Genomic DNA, 20,865 nt, shown 5'->3' on the forward strand with positions numbered 1-20,865 from the left:
TTGGTTGTTAGCACTGCTTGTGCTGAAAAACACCACCACGAGCATCCGAAAGCTATTAAAGAGCTTGGAGCTCGCCCACAGCTTCCCCACCTCTGACCTCCGCTGCTCCTGCCCCGCCTGCTCGCTCCCTACCCGCAGGGGATACGGCCAAGCCCTTAAAAAACACACCTAACAAAAGCTTCACCGGGGCTTGAAAGACCCTAGGGACCCACGGTTTGGTCAGTGGTGTTTGCCCCTCTCAGATCAACCTTTGAGGCTGCTACAAACATGGGCTGGTGCCTGCCCTCTGGAAGGATCCGGCCGCAGGGTTTGGGGCAGCGGGGCCGGCAGGGGCTGGGCTGACCTCTTCCCGTGGAATTTCACCCAGCATTTTCTGCAGCAGGAAGAAAAATCCTCCGAGAGGCTTTGTCTGGCTCCAGAAGTAATGTGAAGGGCCCGGGGCTTTGACAAATAAACATCCCAACGGCCCTGAATGGCTCCCAACCCTTCCTAGGAGTGGGCGGCCTGTCCAAGACAAACGGGACAGGGGGTTTTTAAAGCCTTGTGATTGTGTACGTGGAAGAGAGCTTCTTTGTTTCCAGGATATCGGGCGAGTAAAACCTAAATGACTGAAAAGGGGAACTCATTTTTATTTGGTTTGCTCAGAAGCACTTTTTTTGGGTATGTGCTGTCAACCGGCCGGCCTCAGGCCCGCTCGCAGATGTGCACAGAGCTGCGAACTGCCACCACTTTACCTCTTCACACAGCTCCCCCTGACACTTTTTAGCACTTTAATCTAACCCCTGGGAAAGGAGAACAAAACACAAGCTCAGCCGAATGCCAGCGACCACAAAGGCTTCCTGTAGGTGCCCGAAGTGCCTGCTGCATCAGCCTCGTCGCTCTCAGCACAGCTCGGGGACCCACTGGGGCTCTGGGCATGAGACCGGGGCCGGGCGATGGCTGAACAAACTCAGGGCCCTGCTGCGCTGTTGGGATGTGTTTGTTTGGGAACGGGAGGAGAAAGTTATGTGGGAGTCATCTCCCACCTCCACAGACGGTGATGCTGGTGAAAAAAAAACCCTCTTTGCAGCTATGGGGAGATGGGAGCACTATTCCCAGCTTGGCTTGGGGAGCCCTGACCATATCACTCGCCTGCTGACACCCTTCCTTGGGCACTGATTCTTGTCCTGTTGCCCTTTTCCATGAAGGCATCGTGAGGGCTGGGGGCCATATTCTGCAGCCCGTAGCTCCAGCACTATGGGACCCGGCACCATGGGGCCCAGCACCATAGGGCCGAGCACCATAGGGCCCAGCACTGTGGAACCCAGCTCCATAGGGCCCAGCTTTGTAGGGCCCAGCTTTGTAAGGCTCAGCTCTTTAGGGCCTAGCTTTGTAAGGCTCAGCTTTGTAGGGCCCAGCTCTGTAGGGCCCAGCATTATAAGGCCCAGCACCATAGGGCCCAGCACCTTGGCCCTTTGGCCAGCTGCAGGCAGGCAGCTGACAAGTAGGGAGATTGCATGGGGTGAGACGAATGCCCCAGGAGGCTCAGGGCTCACGTCGTGCTGCCTTTAGGTTTTCTCCATGTTACCCCATTAGGGTGGGTGCAGGACCCAGTCGGGGCGGGTGGCGTTGGGTGGGCGCAGATGAAGCCCGGGCCCTGGTTCCCCTTCCCGCTGCTTTTGATCTGCATGTGTGCAAACAGGATGAGTCGCCGGGCTAGAAAAGTATAAATAAAAGATATAAAAAAATAAATAAAAATTAAAATAAAAAAGGAACCCAGGACAATAACACATTCAGAAAAATAAAAAAAAAAAATATAAAAAAAAAAAAAGAAAGAAAGAAAAAAAGGGGGAAAAGGGGGGAGGAAGGGAAAAGAAAAAGAAAGAAAAAAAAGAGGAAAGTAAAAAAAAAAAAAGTGCGTTTCTGTCCTGCTCCCCCCGGCCCCCCCCCGGTGCCCGCCCCCGGCCCGCCCCGCTCCGCCCCCCCCCGCGCCCGGGGCCGCCCGCAGGAGGCAGCGGGGCCGCGGCACGGCCGCTGCCAGGTAGGGCCGGGGCCGGGGGTGGATTTTGGGGGGCGATCGGGGGGTCGTGGTCCCGGGGGGAGCCGCGTTTGGGGCCGGGGAGGGGCGGGGAGAAGTGCCTGGGGTACTTTTTGGGGGCGCGCAGGGGGATGCGCGGCGCGCGGGGATGCTGCCGGGGGGTTTTGGGGTGCGGGGGGGGTGTCCCCGGTGTCCTCCAGCCTCTCCCCGTGCCCCAAGGAAACTCCTGGCACCCTGACTCTTTGCTGCCTCTGCTTCCACGAGCTGCTTGTCCCGTGGGGCTTGGCCGCAGGCATCGCATCCTTGGGGGGCTGAGTGGGACCCCACTCGTGGCACCCTGCAGCGAGCAGAGCCTCCCCACAGCGACCACCCCAACACGAGTTTTGGGGTGCTCAGCTCTCCGGGACGCGTGGATCCCACTGCCAAGTGGGGTTGGACCGTGGTCGGGTCGCTGAGGTCCATATGGCAGAGGTTGGGTGCTCGGAGCACCCAAGTGCTTTGGGTAGGCGTGGGGTGGTGGCAGCAGGAGGTGGAACGGCTGCAAGAGCAACTCCAGTGGGCTCGAGGCGCGATGCTCACCTCCCCAAGGGTGTTCCTACACGGGTCTGTCTCCGGTGTCCCCGTTCAGGACACGCAGACAACCCTCAGCGCACTGCTCTGGGACATGGCACCGCCGGGATGCGTTTCCTTTGTCCGCCGGCTAACCCAGAAATCAAACGCGAAGCTCCGAGTGAAAGGTTGAGCATCCAAAAATCCATCACATGCAGCGCAGGGACTGCGGCGGAGGGCAGGGCGGGGGGCAGCCCCGGGGGAAATGCCAGCGTCCGCCTGCGCGCCCGTTTCGCAGATGTCCCAGTTCCTCGCGTTCCAGTCGGGATGGGCTGGGCGGAAAAAATCTGATCTCTTCCCCGAAACGGCCACGCAGAGGGGGGAGCCCGTGCCCTCAGCTCCGTGATTGATTAGCTGTCGCTTTGGCTGTAATACTTCAGAAGTAAAAACAGCGGCCAGAATGACGGCCTGGGGGGTGAGCGGCTCGCTGCCTGAGAGTTTGCGGTTGAGGGGCGATCGGGTGGCGGATAAATTAAAATAATCCTGAAACCGGAATACGAAAGTGAGCGAGCCTGGTGCTGTGCTCACGGGGGCCCTCCTGTTCCCCGCTCTGAGAGTTTCCAAGTTATTTGTGAACAGAAAGAGCAGCGACAAGCCCCACAGCTGGGGGAACCCGGGCCGTGCCCCGCTGCTTCGGTCATGGAGGTACAGATCCCTCTGGCACGTCGCAGTGCCGGGGATGCTCCTAGCTCACAGCACCTCTTTGTGGCTCTGGGTCCAAAGCAAAGGGAGCAGCCAGCCCCCAGGGACGAGGGGCAGGGACTCACCCTGCACACCACCCGATTTTGGCACCGGGAGCAGCGAGGTGCAGGTTTCGGTCGGTCCCGAAGGACACAGTGAGCCTGGCTGGGGCGCGGGAGCAAAAAGTCCCAGCTCCAACTTTTCGCACGCGGCCGTCTCCGAGACAAAGCGCCGGGGAGGAACCAGATGCAGAGAACTCCTTCTTAATCCGTATTTATTTTAGGCCTCGGTGGAATTAATGTTTCCGGAGTCTGCAAGTCCTACGCATCTGAGGTTTCACATGAAAACGGAGCTGGACCGAGTTATTACGATAATGCGCTGCCAAAATGAAGGGTTGCTGGAGTCAGAAATGTGAAACACGGGGTGGCTCCGGTCTTCTGAATGAGCTTGGTTTAAATCTATAATTTCAGCCCATTCCTCCGCTGAACAGGAGCCTCAGCACCACCGAGGGGAGCGGCAGCGTGAGCTGGGACAAAAATCCCAGCGCAGAGCCCCGACTGCTGCCCCCCTGCCCATCCGTCCCCTGCTGTCCCCATCAGCCTGCAGAGGGGTTTCCAGTGACCGGGGTCCTGTGCAGCTGCAGAGAGGGTTTTAAGATTGCTCTGGGTTTAAGCACCCCGAAGCTGATGGGATGTGCTGATGGAGGGACCTTTATCAGCGCCAGGCAGAAAAGAGCCCGGCTCCACAGCTCGCTTTGGGCAACCACAAGTGTTTTTTTTTTTTTTTTTTTTTTTTGAGCTTTCTCAGTCTGGGGTTAGGAAGTGTTATTTATGTATCGCTGCGGGTTTGTCCAGTTCCACAAACGCAGAGTTTTCATCTCTGACTAAGCCCCGAGGGGAACGGATGCAGCAGGGCACCCTCCCTTGCCTTCCTCCGCCCCCAAATCTGGGGGCACCAAATCTTAGCCAAGCCGAGGACAACCCCGCTGGGTCGCTACCAGCTTCTCTGACCCCGTGGATGGCCACACCTGGCAACAGGGCAGCGAAGGACAACGTGTCCCTGGCCAAGGAGAAGGAAATCAGCAGCTTGGGCAGGGCCAGAAGCCTCCAAACTGGGGGGAATGAGGCAAAAAGAGGAAACAGGAGAAACAAAAAACTTCCGAATTTCTTTGCCTTCTGGTTTCGGAGCGCTTTGGATCTGTGTTTTCAGGTGGTTTTCTCTTTTTGGGGTTACCTGGCTCTGGGAAAGGTGGCCACAGGTTCAAGGATCGTGATAAAACCATGAGAACCGACTGAAGCCTTCCTGAGACCGCAGCTGGAGCGAGCTGAAGGTCAGCTAGCAGAGGTTATCAGAGCAGGGGATGGACGTGATTGCTTTCCCCTGCCAGTGAGCCATAGAAGAGGGGGAGCCGGGACATCTGATACTCCCCGTCTCGTCCTGAGCCGTCCCTAATGGAGGTGCTGGCAGGGAGCTCGCTGCAGTTATTAAACAGCTTAATAAAATCGGGATATCCGCACCTTCCCTGCGCTGTGGGACAGGGTGCCTGGGGCGGCTCGGCGGGCTGCACGGTTACGCTGGAAGCGATTGGGATGTTCCATAAGTGGTGCTGGGTGAATTATTTGTCTGCCGGCCATCAAGCAAGGCAAGCTGGGCCTTCAGACTGCTTTCTTTTAGTGCCACGGAGTTTTTGGATGGAGTTCTGAGTGGTCGCAGAGCTCCCTGCCACAGCATCCAGCACCCTGGGGCTGCGGTGGGCCCAGCGGGGACAGGGAGGGACCGGGGGGTGTTTTGGGGACGTCTGGTTCCTGTCATCCATGGGAGCAGCCGACACAGGCTTGAAGACCTTCGCCAGTCCCACGGGGATTGAATCTGGCAGAAAACGTGGGTCTGATGCGTGTGATTGCAACGAGGAAACGCTACGAACGAAAGTTTCCTGCTAGGTCTTTTGAAAAAAAAAAAGCCCAGTTCTGTGTTACTTTAAAACTGCGCAGAAATGCGTTTCTTTCCCCGTCCTGCTGCTCTGTACGGTGAGCATAACCAACAAACCCCCGTGAATACACTCAGAAAAGATGTGCGAGTGTAACCAAACCAGAGGAATCCGCCCCAAAATACTTGCAGGAAGCACTCAACAGCGTGCTCCGAAGCTCGCTTGGAGCCCTGGGCGCAGCAGCCGGCTGCGCGAGCAGCGCTGCGTGGCGCAACGACGGTGGCGGCGTGGGAAGGACGGCGCTTGGCAGCCTCCGGGGCTCGTCCCGCGGTTCTCGAGTGCAAATTAACCCGTCCGTGCCTCGGGGAGAGCTCGCAAGGCCGCGCTGCTTCCGTTTCTGCACGTTTCCTGGCGGTTTGGCTTCCTGCAGAGGCAGAGCTCTGCTTGTCTTGAAGCTGTGGCTGGTAGCCGCCCGCTTTGCCAGCCCCGCTCCGGGCATCCTCTGTCCCAGCCCGTTGGCGTCCTGGGTGTGCACTTGGATGAGGCTCTGCCTTGAAAAGCACCAGGTTTGGGCAACTTCAGTGCAAAAGCTGACTTTATTTCTCTGTCGCCAGCCTGAGGGGTGTCAGCCATTCAGCAAAACCCTACAGAAACCCCAGGGTTGCGGGATGTGCACCGGCACGAGCCGGCAAAAGCACGCCGTGTCCGCCCCAGGGGCCGGCTCCCCACCCCAAATTAAGCTGGCACCCGTACCCCCGATGCAAAAAGGTGCCTTAATTTGTCTGGCCCCAGCAGCACGGGGCTGTGCCCTTGCCTCCCTGTAGTCACCACTCGCCCCGTCCTGCTCCGGTCGGCGGCGCTGGGGCTGCAGCAGGACTGATGGCACCGCCGAGCCCGCTGCGGCTGCTAATCAAGAGGCTGCCTTTTAATTGTGGCAGCTGCTTGCGCTTCCCCGCGCGGCGCCGAGCAGAATAACTAATGCCTTCAGCCTGCGGAGAGCCAGCCCGGGGCGCAGCCTGCAGCATCAGGTACAACAGGAGGCGTTTCGTTAATAATTGACCTTTTTTCTGCATTATTTTGCCTGGTAAGGGGGACACGCCGGTGGTCTTTGTGGAGCAGACTGAGCGCGCCGTGAAAAGCGGCTCATTTGATGCAGCGGGCTCGGGCTGTCCTCAGGAAGGTCACGGTGAGATCGATGCGCCGGGCTGCCGGAGAATGAAACCCTTTTTTTGTGCTCCTTGTCGTGAACTTGTGTTTGCTTTTTCCAGCAAGGTCACCGCTCAGCTGACCAACTTTCTAACAACTGGAGCCGCGCGGCTGCGGCACGGCGCGCTCAGCCCCTGCCCGCAGCGCGGGGACGGACCCCGGGGAGGGCGGCACGAGCAGGGAACGGGACACGCCGCCGTGCTGGCAGACGTTCCCCTTCTGCAACAAGGTGCGAACGCCGCTTGCTTGCTGCAGTGCAGGAGAAAACGCCAAGCAGAGCTGAAAAAGAAAAAAAAAATATACGTTGTGTTGTGGCTAATGAGGCTGTGTTAACGCGCCGCGCAGCGGGGGTGAGTTATCTGCTTGCTGTAGTCGCAGGGTTAAGTGTTGCTCGTTTCAAACCAGCAGCAAGATGCTCACAGCGGATGAAATCGGTGTCTGTTCGCCTCTGCGGCTCAGTTAATTTGCTCTGTAAATCTTGCAGGCTGTGGGTGCTGCTCTCATCTCTGCTGGCGTGCGGGAGGGGCTGAACAGCGAGGGAGGGGTGCAGGGGAAGGAAGGGTTAAATGTGGCTGCAAAGGGCACAGCGCCACTGCGAGCCATGAGATGCCTTCGGTCAGTACTGCTGCCTTCTTGATTTCCCTTTTTGTGTGTATATTTGTGCTGCCTTGAGAAAGGGAACGCCGCTCAAACCTGGGCTGGCTGTCCCCGCTGCCTTTCTGCCCGGTAAAGCTGAAATTCAGCGCTGCAGCGTGCGTGATGCTGCCTGCCCGGAGAGCAAAGCAGTGTCCTTCAGGGGAGAGCCAGCAAAACCCAAAATCTGGCCCAGGCTCAGCGTAGCAGGATGGAGACTTACTAGAAAGTGCTTCCTCGAGTCTTGGCCAGCTCCTCCGGACTGGTGGCAGTGAGGATGAGCGCTCCCAGAGCCAAGGGGGTGAGAAGAGAGGGTGAGGACACCGCCGTGCACGAGGACACGTCCATGCACAAGGACACCACCATGCACGAGGACATTGCCATGCACCAGAACAGGCACCGAGTGCCCCAGGGGGGTCAGGGCGCTGCTGCTGCTGCTCCAGGATGGCTCAGGGGGGACGTGGGAGTACCAGTGAGCCTGCCAGGGATGCTCCATGTCCTGTTCCGAGGTGATTTTGGAGTAGATCGGTCAAAAGAGAAAAGTCGTAGCAGCGATTTGGACTGCAGAGTTGGGACCCAGCCAGTTCATAAAGGAACCAATTAGGTGTAATTATCTAGATATTAAGAAGCATCCTATTGCCTGGCTTTTTTTTCCCCCCCTCCCTCTAAGTAAATGACCTAGAGGAGTGAAATGTGGCCGGTTGGACTGTAGCTGGGGTTCCTAATTGCTCCGTAATTGACTGCAATCAGAAAACTTAAAAAACAAACATTCGAGGAAGAGATTAGCGCTCGTTTTTGGCGCCTGCTATTTATTGGCAGGAGCCAGAAGACGTTGCCTTTCACAGCAAAAGCGCTGTTAGTTTGGGAACACACCAGGCGTCTGTCGGTCTGCGCGGGGCTGGCTCCACGGGGCAGGAGGTGCCGGCCCCGGAGGTGTTCCCGAGAGCTCTGGTGCTCTCCTTGCCTTGGGGACCCTCCGAGCTTCCCATCTGGGCTATAAACTGACCGTGAGCTTGTGTGGCGTAAGGACAGAGCCGATGGCTCCTCTGACAGGCTCTCCTCTCTCCAAGCATCCATCCCGCGCTAACAATGCGGTGACGGCATTTTCCCGCCTGGTCGCTGTCGTAGTTAAAAGCTCATTAAAACACGTTGCCATTAAAAAGTCATTTCGGTGCTTCCAGGAGAGAATAACAGCAGCAGCTCTGTACTCTGTATACCGTAGCCATTTACCTCGCCGTTTCCATCAGGAGCTACAAAAGGAGCTAGAAAATGCAAAAATGACCGTGGAAAAAAAAGAGAATGGGGAAGACGCAGGCTGGAGAAGGCCAGCGAGGCAGAAAATGAATTCGGACCCTGCGAGTTTGAGCAGAGAGCTCCGAAACGAGGAGCCCCAGCGACCTTCCCAGCTGCCTGGCCAGCCTGGCGCGGGCTGGGGGCTGCGTAGCCCTGTCCTGACATTCCCCGGGGCTCATGGATGTGCTTGGACAAGAAGCCTTCCAGCTGCTAGGTGACCATCGCTGGCCTGGAACCGTGTTAAATACTTGAAGGAAAATCTCCAACAGGAAAACTCACTTTTTGCCCTGTAGCAGGAATAAAGGCAGATCTCCACCTGAGGATCCTCCCTGACGGGAACGAAATTTGAGTTTCAGCGCAACGTGGCGAGGTCTCATGCTCTTTGTTTTTAATTTTATTTTAACATTATTTTAAAATCTTTGGTTGTTAAGCACTTCTCCTTAAGATGGCAATCCAGTGACTTCTGTGTGTAGTTTATATCCCTTGCTGTTTTCAGAGGAGATGATACCTCACATAGGATATATACGTTGCAGACGGCATCCAGCTTACAGCAATCAGCGAACAGTCCCTGTGCCACCTCTCAAACCCAACCAAAATTCTCCTAAACACCTCTCCATTCTCTTTCACAGCGAAAACCACCCGTAATGCGGGGATATTTCATCAGAAGGAGCTCCCCGGGATGTGGCTGCAAGTGGTTCCCGCTGGCGAAGGAGCTATTGATTCGTGCACGCTTGGAAGTGCTGAGCAGGCACAGCCGGGCTGCAGAGCACAGGAAGCGAGGGGGGGTCCTGTGAAGAAGTGGAAGGCTTTAAGGATGGATTAAGTTCAGATGATGGGGCTTTTTTGCATTAAAATTATTTGTTTCTTTTTTTTTTTCAAGGGCGAACCAGCTCATCTGCCGCAGCTTGTCAGAGGATGGGGCACTGACAGCCTGACCAGACCACACCATGGAGAAGACAGATGGTACGGCTGTCACGGGGTGTTTGTTTCCTCGTTTGTTTCTTGACAAACCCTCACCAAAAAAAGAGAAAAAGAAAAAGAAAAAAAAAAAAGAAAAGAAAAGCCCAGAAGTAATTTTCTTACCAGAAATACCGTAGATTAACTGTTTTCTGTAGGTGCACACTAGGGCCAGGAGTATCAAAGCAGGGTTTGTCGTGGTCATCTCCCTCCTGCTCTGAACACTTAATTCTTGTTATTTTTGACCTACCAGTTTTCTAAAATTCAATCTTTTTTCTTTTCCCCGTGGTTTTTCAGCGACCGGCCAGCCGCCCCAGCCCGATGGGGACGGGCAGCAGCCCCGAAGCCTCCCTTACTCCGTGGAGACGCCGTACGGCTTCCACCTGGACCTGGACTTCCTGAAGTACGTGGACGACATCGAGAAAGGGAACACCATCAGGAGGGTCCACATCCACCGCAAAGCCAAGCAGCCGAAATTCAGCACGCTGCCCCGAAACTTCAGCCTGCCCGAGAACGGCTCCCGCGGGTACGCGGCCGCTGCCGGCCCGGGCTGGCTGACCACCTCGTGCCGCGCACAGCGCAAGGCATCGCTGGGGGCAGAGGAGACCCCACGGCTCCCCGTGCCCGGAGAGGAGCCCAGCTACCGTAGGAAAGCCCTCCTGGCCGAGACACGGCGGCACGCAGAGCTGGTGCGCCGGGAGGATGAGCTCCAGGGGCGGCCACAGCTGCTGAGAGCCTCCAGCATGCCCGCGGCGCTGCCACCCGGCCAGCACCCAGCTGGGGATGGGTATGGGACGTGTCCCCTCCAGTCACCCTCCCAGCCTGGTGACGGTGAGAGCTGCCCAGAAAGCACGTTTGGTCCCGCGCTGCGTTCACCCAACGGCATCACCTCCAGCCTGCCCCAGGACTCGTCCTCGCAGCAGCAGGAGCAGCCGGGGAAAGGCAGCCCCGTGCGGGAGGGCTGGCACGGGGATGTCCCCAAGGAGAGGGCACCCGCACAGCCCCCGTGGCAGGGCCAGCACGCTGCAGTGCAGCAGCTGCAGGTGGTGGTGGAGAGCAGGGCTGAGGAGGGTGATGTTGCCGACGTGGTGTCAGCCTCGCTGGGTGCCCCTCGGTTTGCAGAGGGAAGCACGAGCCCTGGGAGAGCGGAGGGAAGCGTGAGTGAAATCGCCCCGAATGTGCCGAAGAAAGATGCAGACGGGGGTGCCCGCACTCAAGGGGAGGAGGAGCGGGGAGGAGAGGCAGGAGAGCCTGGTGGGATCGCTGCTCTGAAGCAGCACATTGCCACGCTGGAGGAGCAGCTGAGCAAGAAGAAAGAGGAGCTGGAGCAGATCAGAGCGGTGTTGGAGCAGCAGGATCATGAGATCAAGGAGAAGGAGAAGAGCATCAGGTTCCTGGCCAGCTCCAAAGCCCAGCTGGAGGAGCAGCTGTGCCGGGAGAACGCGCAAGCAGCCTCGGCACCATCTGGGCAGCGCAGCAGCACGCTGCAGTACTACGATGCTGCGGTGAACACCGAGCCCTCACACGTGAACGGCTCCAAGGAAGCCCACGACAAGGGTGTGAATGTAAACATCCCGCTCTCCACCAAATCCATAGGGTGTGGTGTGCACAGGGTGGACAACGTGAACTCACCGGCCGGGGAGGTGAGTGCTCAGGGAGAGCAGGGGTGGGCAGGTGGTGGCACGGAGGGAGCTGGACATTTCGCTGAGCTCACAGAGACCGAAGCTGACCTGGAGCCTGGCCTTCACGCCCCGTGCTTAACTGAGCTGAAGATTGACGAGCACCTCAGCGACGACAACCAAAACCAGAGAAATAACTACGATACCCAGGGTCTCGCTGCTCATGCAGCGACTGCAGCAAGCTATCGAGCAACAAAAACTGACTCAAACACAGGCAAAACCAAGGCAGGCTTTGATGAAGACAAACCTGAAGACGGGATGGAAGATGACAGTCACCCTGACCACAGAGATTTCCCTGCTGTTGACCCCATAGGCCAATACGTAAAGAAAATCCAGGAGCTGCTGCAGGAGCAGTGGATGTGTTTGGAGCACGGCTACCCCGAGCTAGCAAGCGCTATCAAACAGCCAGCCTCCAAGCTCAGCTCCATCCAGAACCAATTAGTTAATTCCTTAAACTCGTTGCTGTCTGCCTACTCTACGCAGAGGCCAGCAGATAAGGAGAATTCGAACACGCACTATCAACAGTTGGGTAAATAACATTGGCATGGGTTTCAACGTGTCCGGGCTGAATCTCTCCCCATTTTAATGGAGCGTCAGGCAGGGGCGATGCAGTGGAGCTCAGAGGTGTGACTGGTGGCCAAGAGATCAGAAATAGCCCCTCCTAAAAATGTGTGCTTGAGGAAGGCGAATCTCCGCACTTCATAAGCCACGCGACCTTAAAATAAATAAATTGAAAAGGAAACAAAAGCAAGTAAAAGCTGTGGCTCAGTCATACACAGGATCACTTCCAGAAGTGGCCGTCCTTGTGGCTGTCCCACCAAATAACCCCGCTTGCCATTTCTCTCAATTGGACACCTCAATTTGCAAGCGTGCAGGGATCAGATGCTCTGGGGTAAATCAGGAGTCCACCAGAACCAGAACCAGTTCAAGCTAACTGAGCAGCTGGGCTGGGAACAGACCTGTCCCAGTCACACAGCTGCTCAGATCGATTCATTTTAGCTTATATGAAGCTGAGAAGCCAAAACTGAAGGCTCCCTGTTCACTGTCAGAAGGACCTCACAAATAGCTGTGACCTGTAATAGCAATACGTAGTGAGACGATTCAAACTCCGATGGAAGGACTCATCCATATAGTATTATAGGCGGGGCTGTAACATAAATATTGGGAAAAAAAATATATTACAAGAGTAAAGCCTACTTATATTCGCAGAACACATATATAATTCCCAGTCACTTCCTATTCCCAGCCACCTGAAGAGGTTTGAGACCTGTGTTTTTAAGGTGTCAGGGCAGGTTCAGGTTGTGGCCAGATGCATCAGCTTTTTTGCAAAGTGTAAAAGGAACCTTATAAGATGAAGTACTAAGATGCTTACGGTTACGATTTGTAGTTTGTTGCTACAGGTTGGGAATAATCACTGATAATTATGGCACATCTGCTTAATTAATCTGTTATTTTGTATTTTGCTAGAAATCTCTCCAACCACAAGTCTTAAATCTATCATGAAAAAGAAAGGTTATGGTTTCCATGCAGGAGGCAATGGGACCAAAAAGAATCTTCAGTTTGTTGGGGTAAATGGTGGGTAAGCATCCGCTGAGAAGATAAAACTGCCTTTTAACATGTAACGTCCTCTGTATCGCTGAAGAAGTCATTCTTTTTCTCCTCTTTTCCTCTCCAAACCTCTTGATTAAAAGGCCATTTGAAATGGAGCCTCTTTTCTCCCTTCTTTAACCTGATAACCTGTAAGTAACCCTGTAGAAAAGACCAGGACCTTGGTGTTTTCAGGGCACTGAGAGACTTCTCTGGGGACTGAAGCTCTGCGCACCAATCTTCTGGGGCTTCATCCAAAACCCAGCTGGGTCCATGGGACGATGCCCACTAACTTGGGTGGGTTTGGAGGAGGTCTGCATTGCCTGGGTGAGCACGATGCCACTAACCTACCCCTGCACCCCAGCAACGGCCAACAAAAGTTGGTTCTGGGAGAGAGAAAAAATGATTTCAGTAAACGAGGAATTGTCCTGGGGTGAAGGAGATCTGTATTTTAGTTTGTGCTCCAATAAGCAGTTCCCTGTGTATCCAGTACCGAATTTGCTTTGGCCTTTGAGCTAACTGGAGCCAGCAAAACGTGCTGTAGATGCGGCTCTGATTGCAGCATGGGCGCCTCTTCTACCAAGAAACCCTTGTGCTGGCATTGGAGAGGGCGGAAACATTTCACTTTCCCTTCCCTGAGCACACAGCTGTGTGCAGGTTTAAATGCTGGTTGCTGCTCACAGGCACTTCCCCACCCAGTTTCCAGCTCTGTGGCTGCTGCTCTTGGTTTCATCAGGTTTTCCTCACCCTTGTTGAGTCGAGCTTCTACAAACGGTCACTGACACGGGTACAATGGGTAGTAAGTAGAGGAATCCTGATGAGTTTGAGAGGTTTTAGGATCCATCAGAGTTAAATGTTAATGTTCTGTCTCATGGAAAATACTATTGCTATGATACTCTCAGACAACCACGTGAGAGGTGTCTCTAGCAGGGCTACCTGAAAGGTGGACTCAAGTCCCTGCTGGAGGAGCAAGCGTGGTTTTTGCCTGGTGGTCTTCAAGTTTTCCACCCCTAAACATGCCACCCACCCATATTTATCGTGGTGGGTGGATGACACGGAGCCCTTGCCTGGCCATGCTGGGGCTGCTGTGGTGGCCATCCCTTCAAACCAACCGGGCAGTCCCTGAAGTAACCTTGCCTGCTGCTAATTAACTGCTTCTGTTGTGCTCCTGCTGCCTTAAGAAGACAAAAAGACTAACCCCAGGTCTGGCTGTGGCTCTAACCTTCTAGCTTGTGTATCACGCCGGGCTTCACCCAAGGCCCATTGGAGTCAGGGGGTGTCTTCAATGAGCCTTGGTCAGGCCCTGTGGTTGCCGATGGGAGAGGAGTGAGTAACATGTGGTGTCCTCAAATAGCTACGAAACGACCTCCAGCGAGGACACGAGTTGTGAAGACAGCCCATCGGAGGGGGACGCGGAGAGCGAGACAGAGAGGAGAGCTGGCGGTTTGGAGCCCACACAGGAGGAAGGCGGAGGAGAAAGCGAGGGGGCTTCATCGGGGCCCTCCTCGCAGGAGAGACATGAAGATGATGACCGGCAGGAGCCTGTGGCAGAAGCAATGCCTGATGCTGAGCACAAGGCTGACAGGTAACCAGAAAGCCAAGAGTGAGCGTGCTTTCCATGGCATTTCGAAACCCCAGGAGGTACGGCGCTTTGTTTGGTCACTCCAGGAGGGCTGGGGATGGTGCTTCATGTCCTCAGTGGAAAGGCAGTTGTTGGCTTCTGGAGACACGGGAAAAGCCTTTTAAAGAGCTAAATATTTTCTGAGTTACTACACAATCTAGTGGGGATTGATTCAGGCCCAACAGTTGATTGTGGAAAAGGCGGAGTGAGTCATATTTGGTGAGAATTAGCTCATTTCTCCCTCCTCAAGTAAACTTTCTAAGTCAAGTGCTTTGCAGATTCAGGGATAAAATTTCTTTTTTCTAGCTTCAGGATTCTTGTAAAAGATGAAGTTCATACGGATATGAGACTCTGGACTTAAAGACTTTAAAAAGTGCTTGGCTTTGTATCTGAAATCTGATTCAGGTCAATGGGACAAGCTGTGTCCCTAAAACTAAGTGTTTAAATAAGCGTTTAAAGCATTCAAACCTAAAACAAGCATCATCCTTCCCACTTCAATGCCACTTGCAAGTTCTGCTTCATGTTGGGCTTACAAAAGTATTTTCCCTTTAGATGCAAACCCTCAGAAGATTTCCTTGCCGACTGCCAGCTGCTCAGCCAGCACCTCTCAGAAATAAGGACCACAAGCGACAAGCATCTGGTACAGATATTTTTCGATCAAATTTCAAATGCAGTTCCCACTCTCTGTTATGTTTAATGGATAAGATTATCCATTAAACAGTGCATTGCAGGCTGTGCCCTACCATGGACAGCTTGGTCAGGAGATGGGACAGGACAACTCTGAGTTGGTTCAGAATAGCCAAAAAGAAAGGGGGGAAAAAAAAAAAAAAAAAAAAAAAAAAGAAGATGAAAGGTTTCTCTGATTGCTCATTCATGTTACCACAGGAAATTCCTTTCCCCCTTAAGTTATAACAGCAATCACAAAACCACAAGCTAAATACTGGCTGGAGGATGCCAGAGCACAGGACAAAGTGGTGCAGGAGCCGGGGCAGCGGCAGGTTTGCAGGATGGCAACCCCTCTGCCCTGCTGGGAAGGGATTTTTAGCACCATGCTTCCAAATCCACCCAGAGCACCATTTTCTCCCCCATTTTTCTCCATCTGGACAGCAAGCAATTTGCTCAGCCCTTCTGCGAAGTGATGGCACAGGCTGTACAGACAGTTACAGGGAGACTCCCTGTGACTAATTGGTTCCAGTGGCTGCTCATTAAGCTTTAACATATTTTGGACTTTATTTTTTAAGGGTGGTTCTCTCACGAGGTGCTTTGCTGTATCAGGCGGAGAAGGAGTGTCCGTGGTCCGTGCCATGTGGGGTGCAGGCCCCAAACTGTGGCCTGGCTGCTCCTGGGGCAGGACAGCCCTGACCCACCCCTGGAGGGCCAGTGGGCACCGGGGACTTGAGGTGGTGGAGCAATTTTGGGGTGTTTTATTGCTTTTATTTTGATAAAATGAATGAATTTAAGAGCTAGGCTGGGTGAGGGATGGGTGCTTCACCACACAGTCAGCACGTGAGACACTGGGGCAGGCGGGGAGTGGGTTTTGGCTCCCCCAAAGCCTGGGGGTAAGGTGACGGTGGCGTTTGCAGCGGCACGTCCTCAGCACCGTCTGCCAGGAGTGGTTCCGGGTGTCGAGTCGCAAGTCCTCCAGCCCCGAGGCAGTCGCAGCCTACCTGCAGGCGCTGGGGGCCATCCAGCCGCAGCTCCTGGAGGCGGTGGTCAACCTGGCTGACAGGAACGGCAACACGGCCCTTCACTACAGCGTCTCCCACTCCAACTTCCCAATTGCAAAGCTCCTGCTGGACACAGGTAGGAGCAGCAGTGCTGCTGCTTGTTGGGTATGGGTGTGGAGGACGTTTTGGATTGCTCTCAGCGATGGGGCAAGGTCCCACTGGTCTGACTGTGGTGGGCAGAGCCAGGTAGAGGGGTCCATCGATGCATGGCAAATGGTGAATGAGGTCCCAGGACCTCCCGGGGAGTCCAGTCAGGAGCAAAGGGAGGTGGGCTGGGGACCAACTACAACCTGCATGCCCTGGAGCCTTCCAGCAGACAAGCTTGGGGCAATGGTCCACCCAGGAGATGTGCTTGAGCAGGAGACCAGCAACCTCCTGCATAGCTCATGGGTGTGTGTGAGGGTCCCAGCTGAGGCTCATCAAGAGCATTAAGGCTCATTAGTGTTGAGGGCTTTGGAAATGGCTCAGGGTTGCTGTGGGTAAGGGGTATGGATGGGATGGGGCACTGCTCAGTCCCTCCAGGGGCTCCCCCAGCATCTTGTAGCAGCCAGTGCCATGCTGTGGCTTGGAGCTGGGGGCTCAGACCTGAGTGTAACAAACCCCACAGCACCACAGGAAAATTGCATTTTCAACTATTGAACTTTCAGCTCGCATTGCAAAGAAAGAGACTTTCAGCTGAGAGTGTACTGGGGGAAAAAAAAAATGCACGCGCTTTCAGAAAGAATAGAGACACTTTGGCCTCTTTTCATGGGCAAGACAATCCGTTAAATGTTAGGGAAATGGCATATTATCATACACATCTATGTGCCCATTGTTGTCACAGGCTTGCTGGCTTGTTGTCACAGGAGCTTGCCCTGACCCAAAACACGGGGAGCAGCGTGCTTCTGGAGAGCATGTGCCAGCGGGATCCTTGTAACTGGAAACAGGCCCCTCGATTTGAAAAAAAAAAAAATAATAAAGTGCTTGAGAACAGCACGAGAAAGGACTCAGTAAAAACTGCATTTTGCTGTGAAATTCATCCATATCTTCACTGATTAGCTGTGGAGATATCCGGTGGTCAGGCTGCCAGCATAAGAGCCTTTCCTGGAAATTAAACAGATTAAAAACCAGGACTGAAATCCTAGAGTATAAAACACTCTAGGATTTTTGGTGCCGAGAGGCTCAGCACAGAGTGCTCCTTGCTGGGACACTCGGTGGCAATGCACGTGATGGCGCTGAGCTCCCAAATCCCCTGTGGACGTGCCAGCCACCAGGACGTAGCCTGGAAAATGCTTCCAGAGCTCCTCCGAGCTGACATTGCTAAACACCAGCGATGAGCAAAGCATGGCAAGATGAGGTGTACAGTGCCCTTAGGTGACCTTCACCTTTCTGCTGCTCCCTCCCTCGAGGAGGTAAAATAAACAGCTCCACACCTGGTGGGTGCCCAGGGCATAAATTAATCCCCTATCATTTTTGTTTTAGGCTATAACTTGGTCATCAAAGTTAATTGAGTTGACCTCAGGAATTGTAATTAAATGTAGCAACATACATACAAGTCATTTATTGCTGTGCTCACAAGACCCTTAATGAATGGATATGCAATGCAGATAAGGCTCAATCCTGTATAACTATGGAAATTTCTGCTGACTGAGCTTTGGTTCTCGGTCAGATCCTTCCCCCTCAGTGCAGACAGCACTGCTAGCCTTTCAGCCACAGCCACCTTCCTCTTCAACACCACACATCGCGTCTCCCTTTTGCTCTCCCTTCCCTCTGCTCCCTCCTCTGGGTGGTTCCTGGTGGGGCTGAACCCTGCCCGTCCCCGCTGTGCCCCCCGCCAGGGGTCTGCCGCCTGGACCTGCCGAACCGAGCGGGCTACACGGCCGTGATGCTCACCCCGCTGGCGGCCGCCGAGACAGGCGAGGACATGGCCGTGGTGATGAGGCTGCTGAAGGAGGGGGACGTCAACGTGCGAGCCACTCAGGTGCGTGGGGTGCAGGGGGTCTGCAGGGCTCGCGTGGTTGGCAGAAATGTTCCCAAACAGAAGCCGGCCGAGCTCCTGCTCATTGTTTATGACCACAACGGCCAAATTCCTGTTGTTCCCACAGTCGGTCAGGCTGGAAGGAGAGCCAGGAGGTTTGGCCGGAGGAGGCAGCCCTGGGAGATGTTTGATGAGGGTTTGGTGTAATCTGAGCGGGGGGGCAGCGCAGGGGGCGGGTGCGGCACGAATTCAGCCTGTGGCTGAGCAAAACATGGTGGTGAGAGAATAAACCCTGTCACCATTGTGTCCCCAGGCACATCTCCAGGGGGTGTAATTCCAGTGGCTTGTAGTGAAGGAACCACAGGCTGAGGCTGAGAGGTAGATATTGGGTAGGAGTTGCTGTTTCCCCAAAATAATGAAAGCAACCCCAGCTAAATTGCAGAGTGGCCACCCCATAGCTCCCTGCGAAGTGAGGCGAGAGCTGGATAAATATTAAGAAACAACAACAACAACAAAAAAAAGGCTGAAAATTTTGCAAGCAGGGAGGAGTGGTTCAGGGTGGCCCTCAGGTATGGGAGCTGGGCCCGCTTCGCTGGCAGGCGGCCATTTTGTTGCAGATTCACACCTTTGGGTCTCAGCAGTGGCAGTGCCTTCATCCAGCCCTGCCTTCAAACAGCCCTAAAAATTAGTGCAGGGCTAAGGTGAAGTGTCCAGCAGGGTGAGGGGGACCCATGGCTGGGACAAGCTGGGAGCTGGGTGATTTTTTGCTGCTGCTAAGAGCCTCTGTGTGGCCATGCTGCTAACAAGGGAGATGTCTGTTGCCAGTACCTCCTGACAGGCCCCAGTGTTATTTAATAGCAGAATGCAATAATATACAATAATGTGCAATAATAACACCAATATGTAACAACACATGGTATGAAAAAATAATATGCATGATTATAATATAAATGCAGTAGGCAGTACACAATAACATGCACTAGTATATATGCAACAAGAATGTGGTTTGTAGTAATATATATGTGGTAGTAACAGGCGCTATTACTATATATGAAGTATATATTACTATATATGCATTGTAATAACACCCGTGTGAGTGGGCAGCACTAGGTGTGCGGTGCTGAGCTGTGGGTGTGTTCGCAGGGAGGCCAGACCGCCCTCATGCTGGGGGTGAGCCACGAGCGGGAGGACATGGTGCGGGCGCTGCTGTCCTGCCAGGCCGACGTCAACCTGCAGGACGAGCAGGGCACCACGGCGCTGATGGTGGCCTGCCGGCAGGGCAACGCCGACATGGTCAGGCTGCTGCTGGCCCAGCCCGGCTGCCAGCTCGCGCTGACGGACAAGGTGAGGCGCGCGCGGCGTGGTGCGGTCCCCTCAGAACAGCCCCAGGGCTGCACCCCTCGTGGGATGATTGTTTTGTCCAGGCTGATCGATTTTGGCTGGGGTTAATTGATTTTGGGTGGGCTGCAGCCACACGGGTTGGCTGTCTGAGCGCCGACCCTGTCCCTCCCACAGGACGGAGAGTCGGCGCTGTCCCTCGCCCAGCGGAGCGCCCATGGGGACATCGCCGCGCTGCTGCTTCGTGCCCAGCACGGCCCCAGCGCCTCTGCCTGACACCAAGTGAGGAAGAGGAGGCCGAGATGGAGTGGGACGGAGAGGCTCGGCTTCACAGCACCAAGGATCTAGCAGCATGCCGGGGTTGATGGCACTGGTGACCTGCAGCCATGCCTAGAGCCTCATTCTCCTCATTAACCTGCTTCTGTAGCCTTAGCCGTGCCTGTTGCCACAAGTGGCTCAAATGATGGTTTGGAGAGTTCAGTTTCCATATTGCCTTGTGTTAACGCTCACTGTGCTCTGCTCCGGCAGCCGAATCGAAGGAGAAAAGCCCGTTAGACAAAAAACACTTAGTCGTGGTAGCCTTAGGTGGCGGCTGGCCTTTTAATCAAGCACTTACCTGTATCGCATTTAACTTGTAAGTTTGTGTCCTAATATTTATTATTAGCTCTTCCCTGTGTAGAAGGTGGCGGTGATTAGTCAGTGTAGGTAACAACAAACACAAGCTGGATGGATTACGGGAGACACAAAATCCTATTCGTGTTTGCTTATGCGGGCCCGGTGTAAGAATTAAAAATTAATGCTGTAGGAAAATATTTGAGTACAGCAGACCCAAACACACAGACATTGTTTTGCCTGGATTCGTAATAACCATATGGCTCTAATTTTTTTCTAATTAAGCTCGAGCCGACAGGGAAACGTCACCCGTCGGCATGCGCGGAGCCCGGGCGCAGTGTGAGGAGCAGCGATCCCGGCCAGGTCCCTGCTGGCATCACCCAGCAGCTGTGTGGGGTGACACGGTGACAAGTGGGCACGGTGCTGTGCTTCCCCTCGCCCTGGCCTCAGCCCAGGAGGTGGGGAAGGATGGAGGGGTCTCGTCCCCTCCATCCAGTGGGTCAGCACCCGCTGGATGCTCCCTGTAGGGCCTGGATGCACTGTCCCCTAGCTGACAGCTCGCACTACAGCACCCTGAAGGTGGATCTCCTCTGCTGAAATCAAATCTGCTTTCAGCTGACATCTGGTGTCTGCTCCATTCTCACTGCTTCTATCATTGTTTTAAGGCAGAAGTGCTCGCCACGCAGAATGTCCATTTGCCTTTTTTTACCCCGTCCCCAGTGGAGTTACCTCCTTCCTGTATGAATAAACCCGAGTTAAACTTCCACCTGTGGTTGCTCCTGTACCTGCTACCCTCAGGGCAGCGCTCGCCGGGTGTGAGGCAGAAGGGATGGACAGACATACAGGCAGACCTCCAAAAGCAAAAGGGGCAAGAAGGGAGCCCCTGGCATGCTGCACATACACACACTTCATTAAATCTCTCACTTTTTAGTGTCTTCAAGCACAGACAAGTTTTTTTTTTTTTTTCTTTTACCTTTTTCATTTACCCTATTTACTTTCCTGGGTGCTGAGCACCCGCTGC

The 20,865-nt window shown here is 54.5% G+C and overlaps 1 protein-coding gene across 6 annotated transcripts; it reads left to right on the plus strand.

The window, feature by feature from the left end:
* The first annotated feature begins 1,959 nt into the window (after window positions 1-1,959).
* Window positions 1,960-20,610, plus strand: KANK4 (KN motif and ankyrin repeat domains 4). 6 transcript variants are annotated; one of them, XM_032192755.1, is made up of 10 exons: window positions 1,960-2,020; window positions 9,247-9,329; window positions 9,621-11,531; window positions 12,470-12,581; window positions 13,944-14,174; window positions 14,763-14,850; window positions 15,794-16,013; window positions 17,755-17,897; window positions 19,038-19,238; window positions 19,410-20,610. In XM_032192755.1, the coding sequence occupies exons 2-10, from the start codon at window positions 9,314-9,316 to the stop codon at window positions 19,506-19,508; spliced, it is 3,021 nt and encodes a 1,006-aa protein (XP_032048646.1). In that variant the 5' UTR covers window positions 1,960-2,020; window positions 9,247-9,313; the 3' UTR covers window positions 19,509-20,610. The 6 variants fall into 6 exon arrangements, with proteins under 6 accessions (XP_032048646.1, XP_032048648.1, XP_032048650.1 ...); XM_032192757.1 differs by lacking the exon at window positions 1,960-2,020 and adding an exon at window positions 4,096-4,516; XM_032192759.1 differs by lacking the exon at window positions 1,960-2,020 and adding an exon at window positions 6,241-6,262.
* Window positions 20,611-20,865: the final 255 nt, after the last annotated feature.

This window comes from Aythya fuligula, chromosome 8 (assembly GCF_009819795.1).
Source record: "Aythya fuligula isolate bAytFul2 chromosome 8, bAytFul2.pri, whole genome shotgun sequence".
Taxonomy (NCBI): Eukaryota; Metazoa; Chordata; class Aves; order Anseriformes; family Anatidae; genus Aythya; species Aythya fuligula.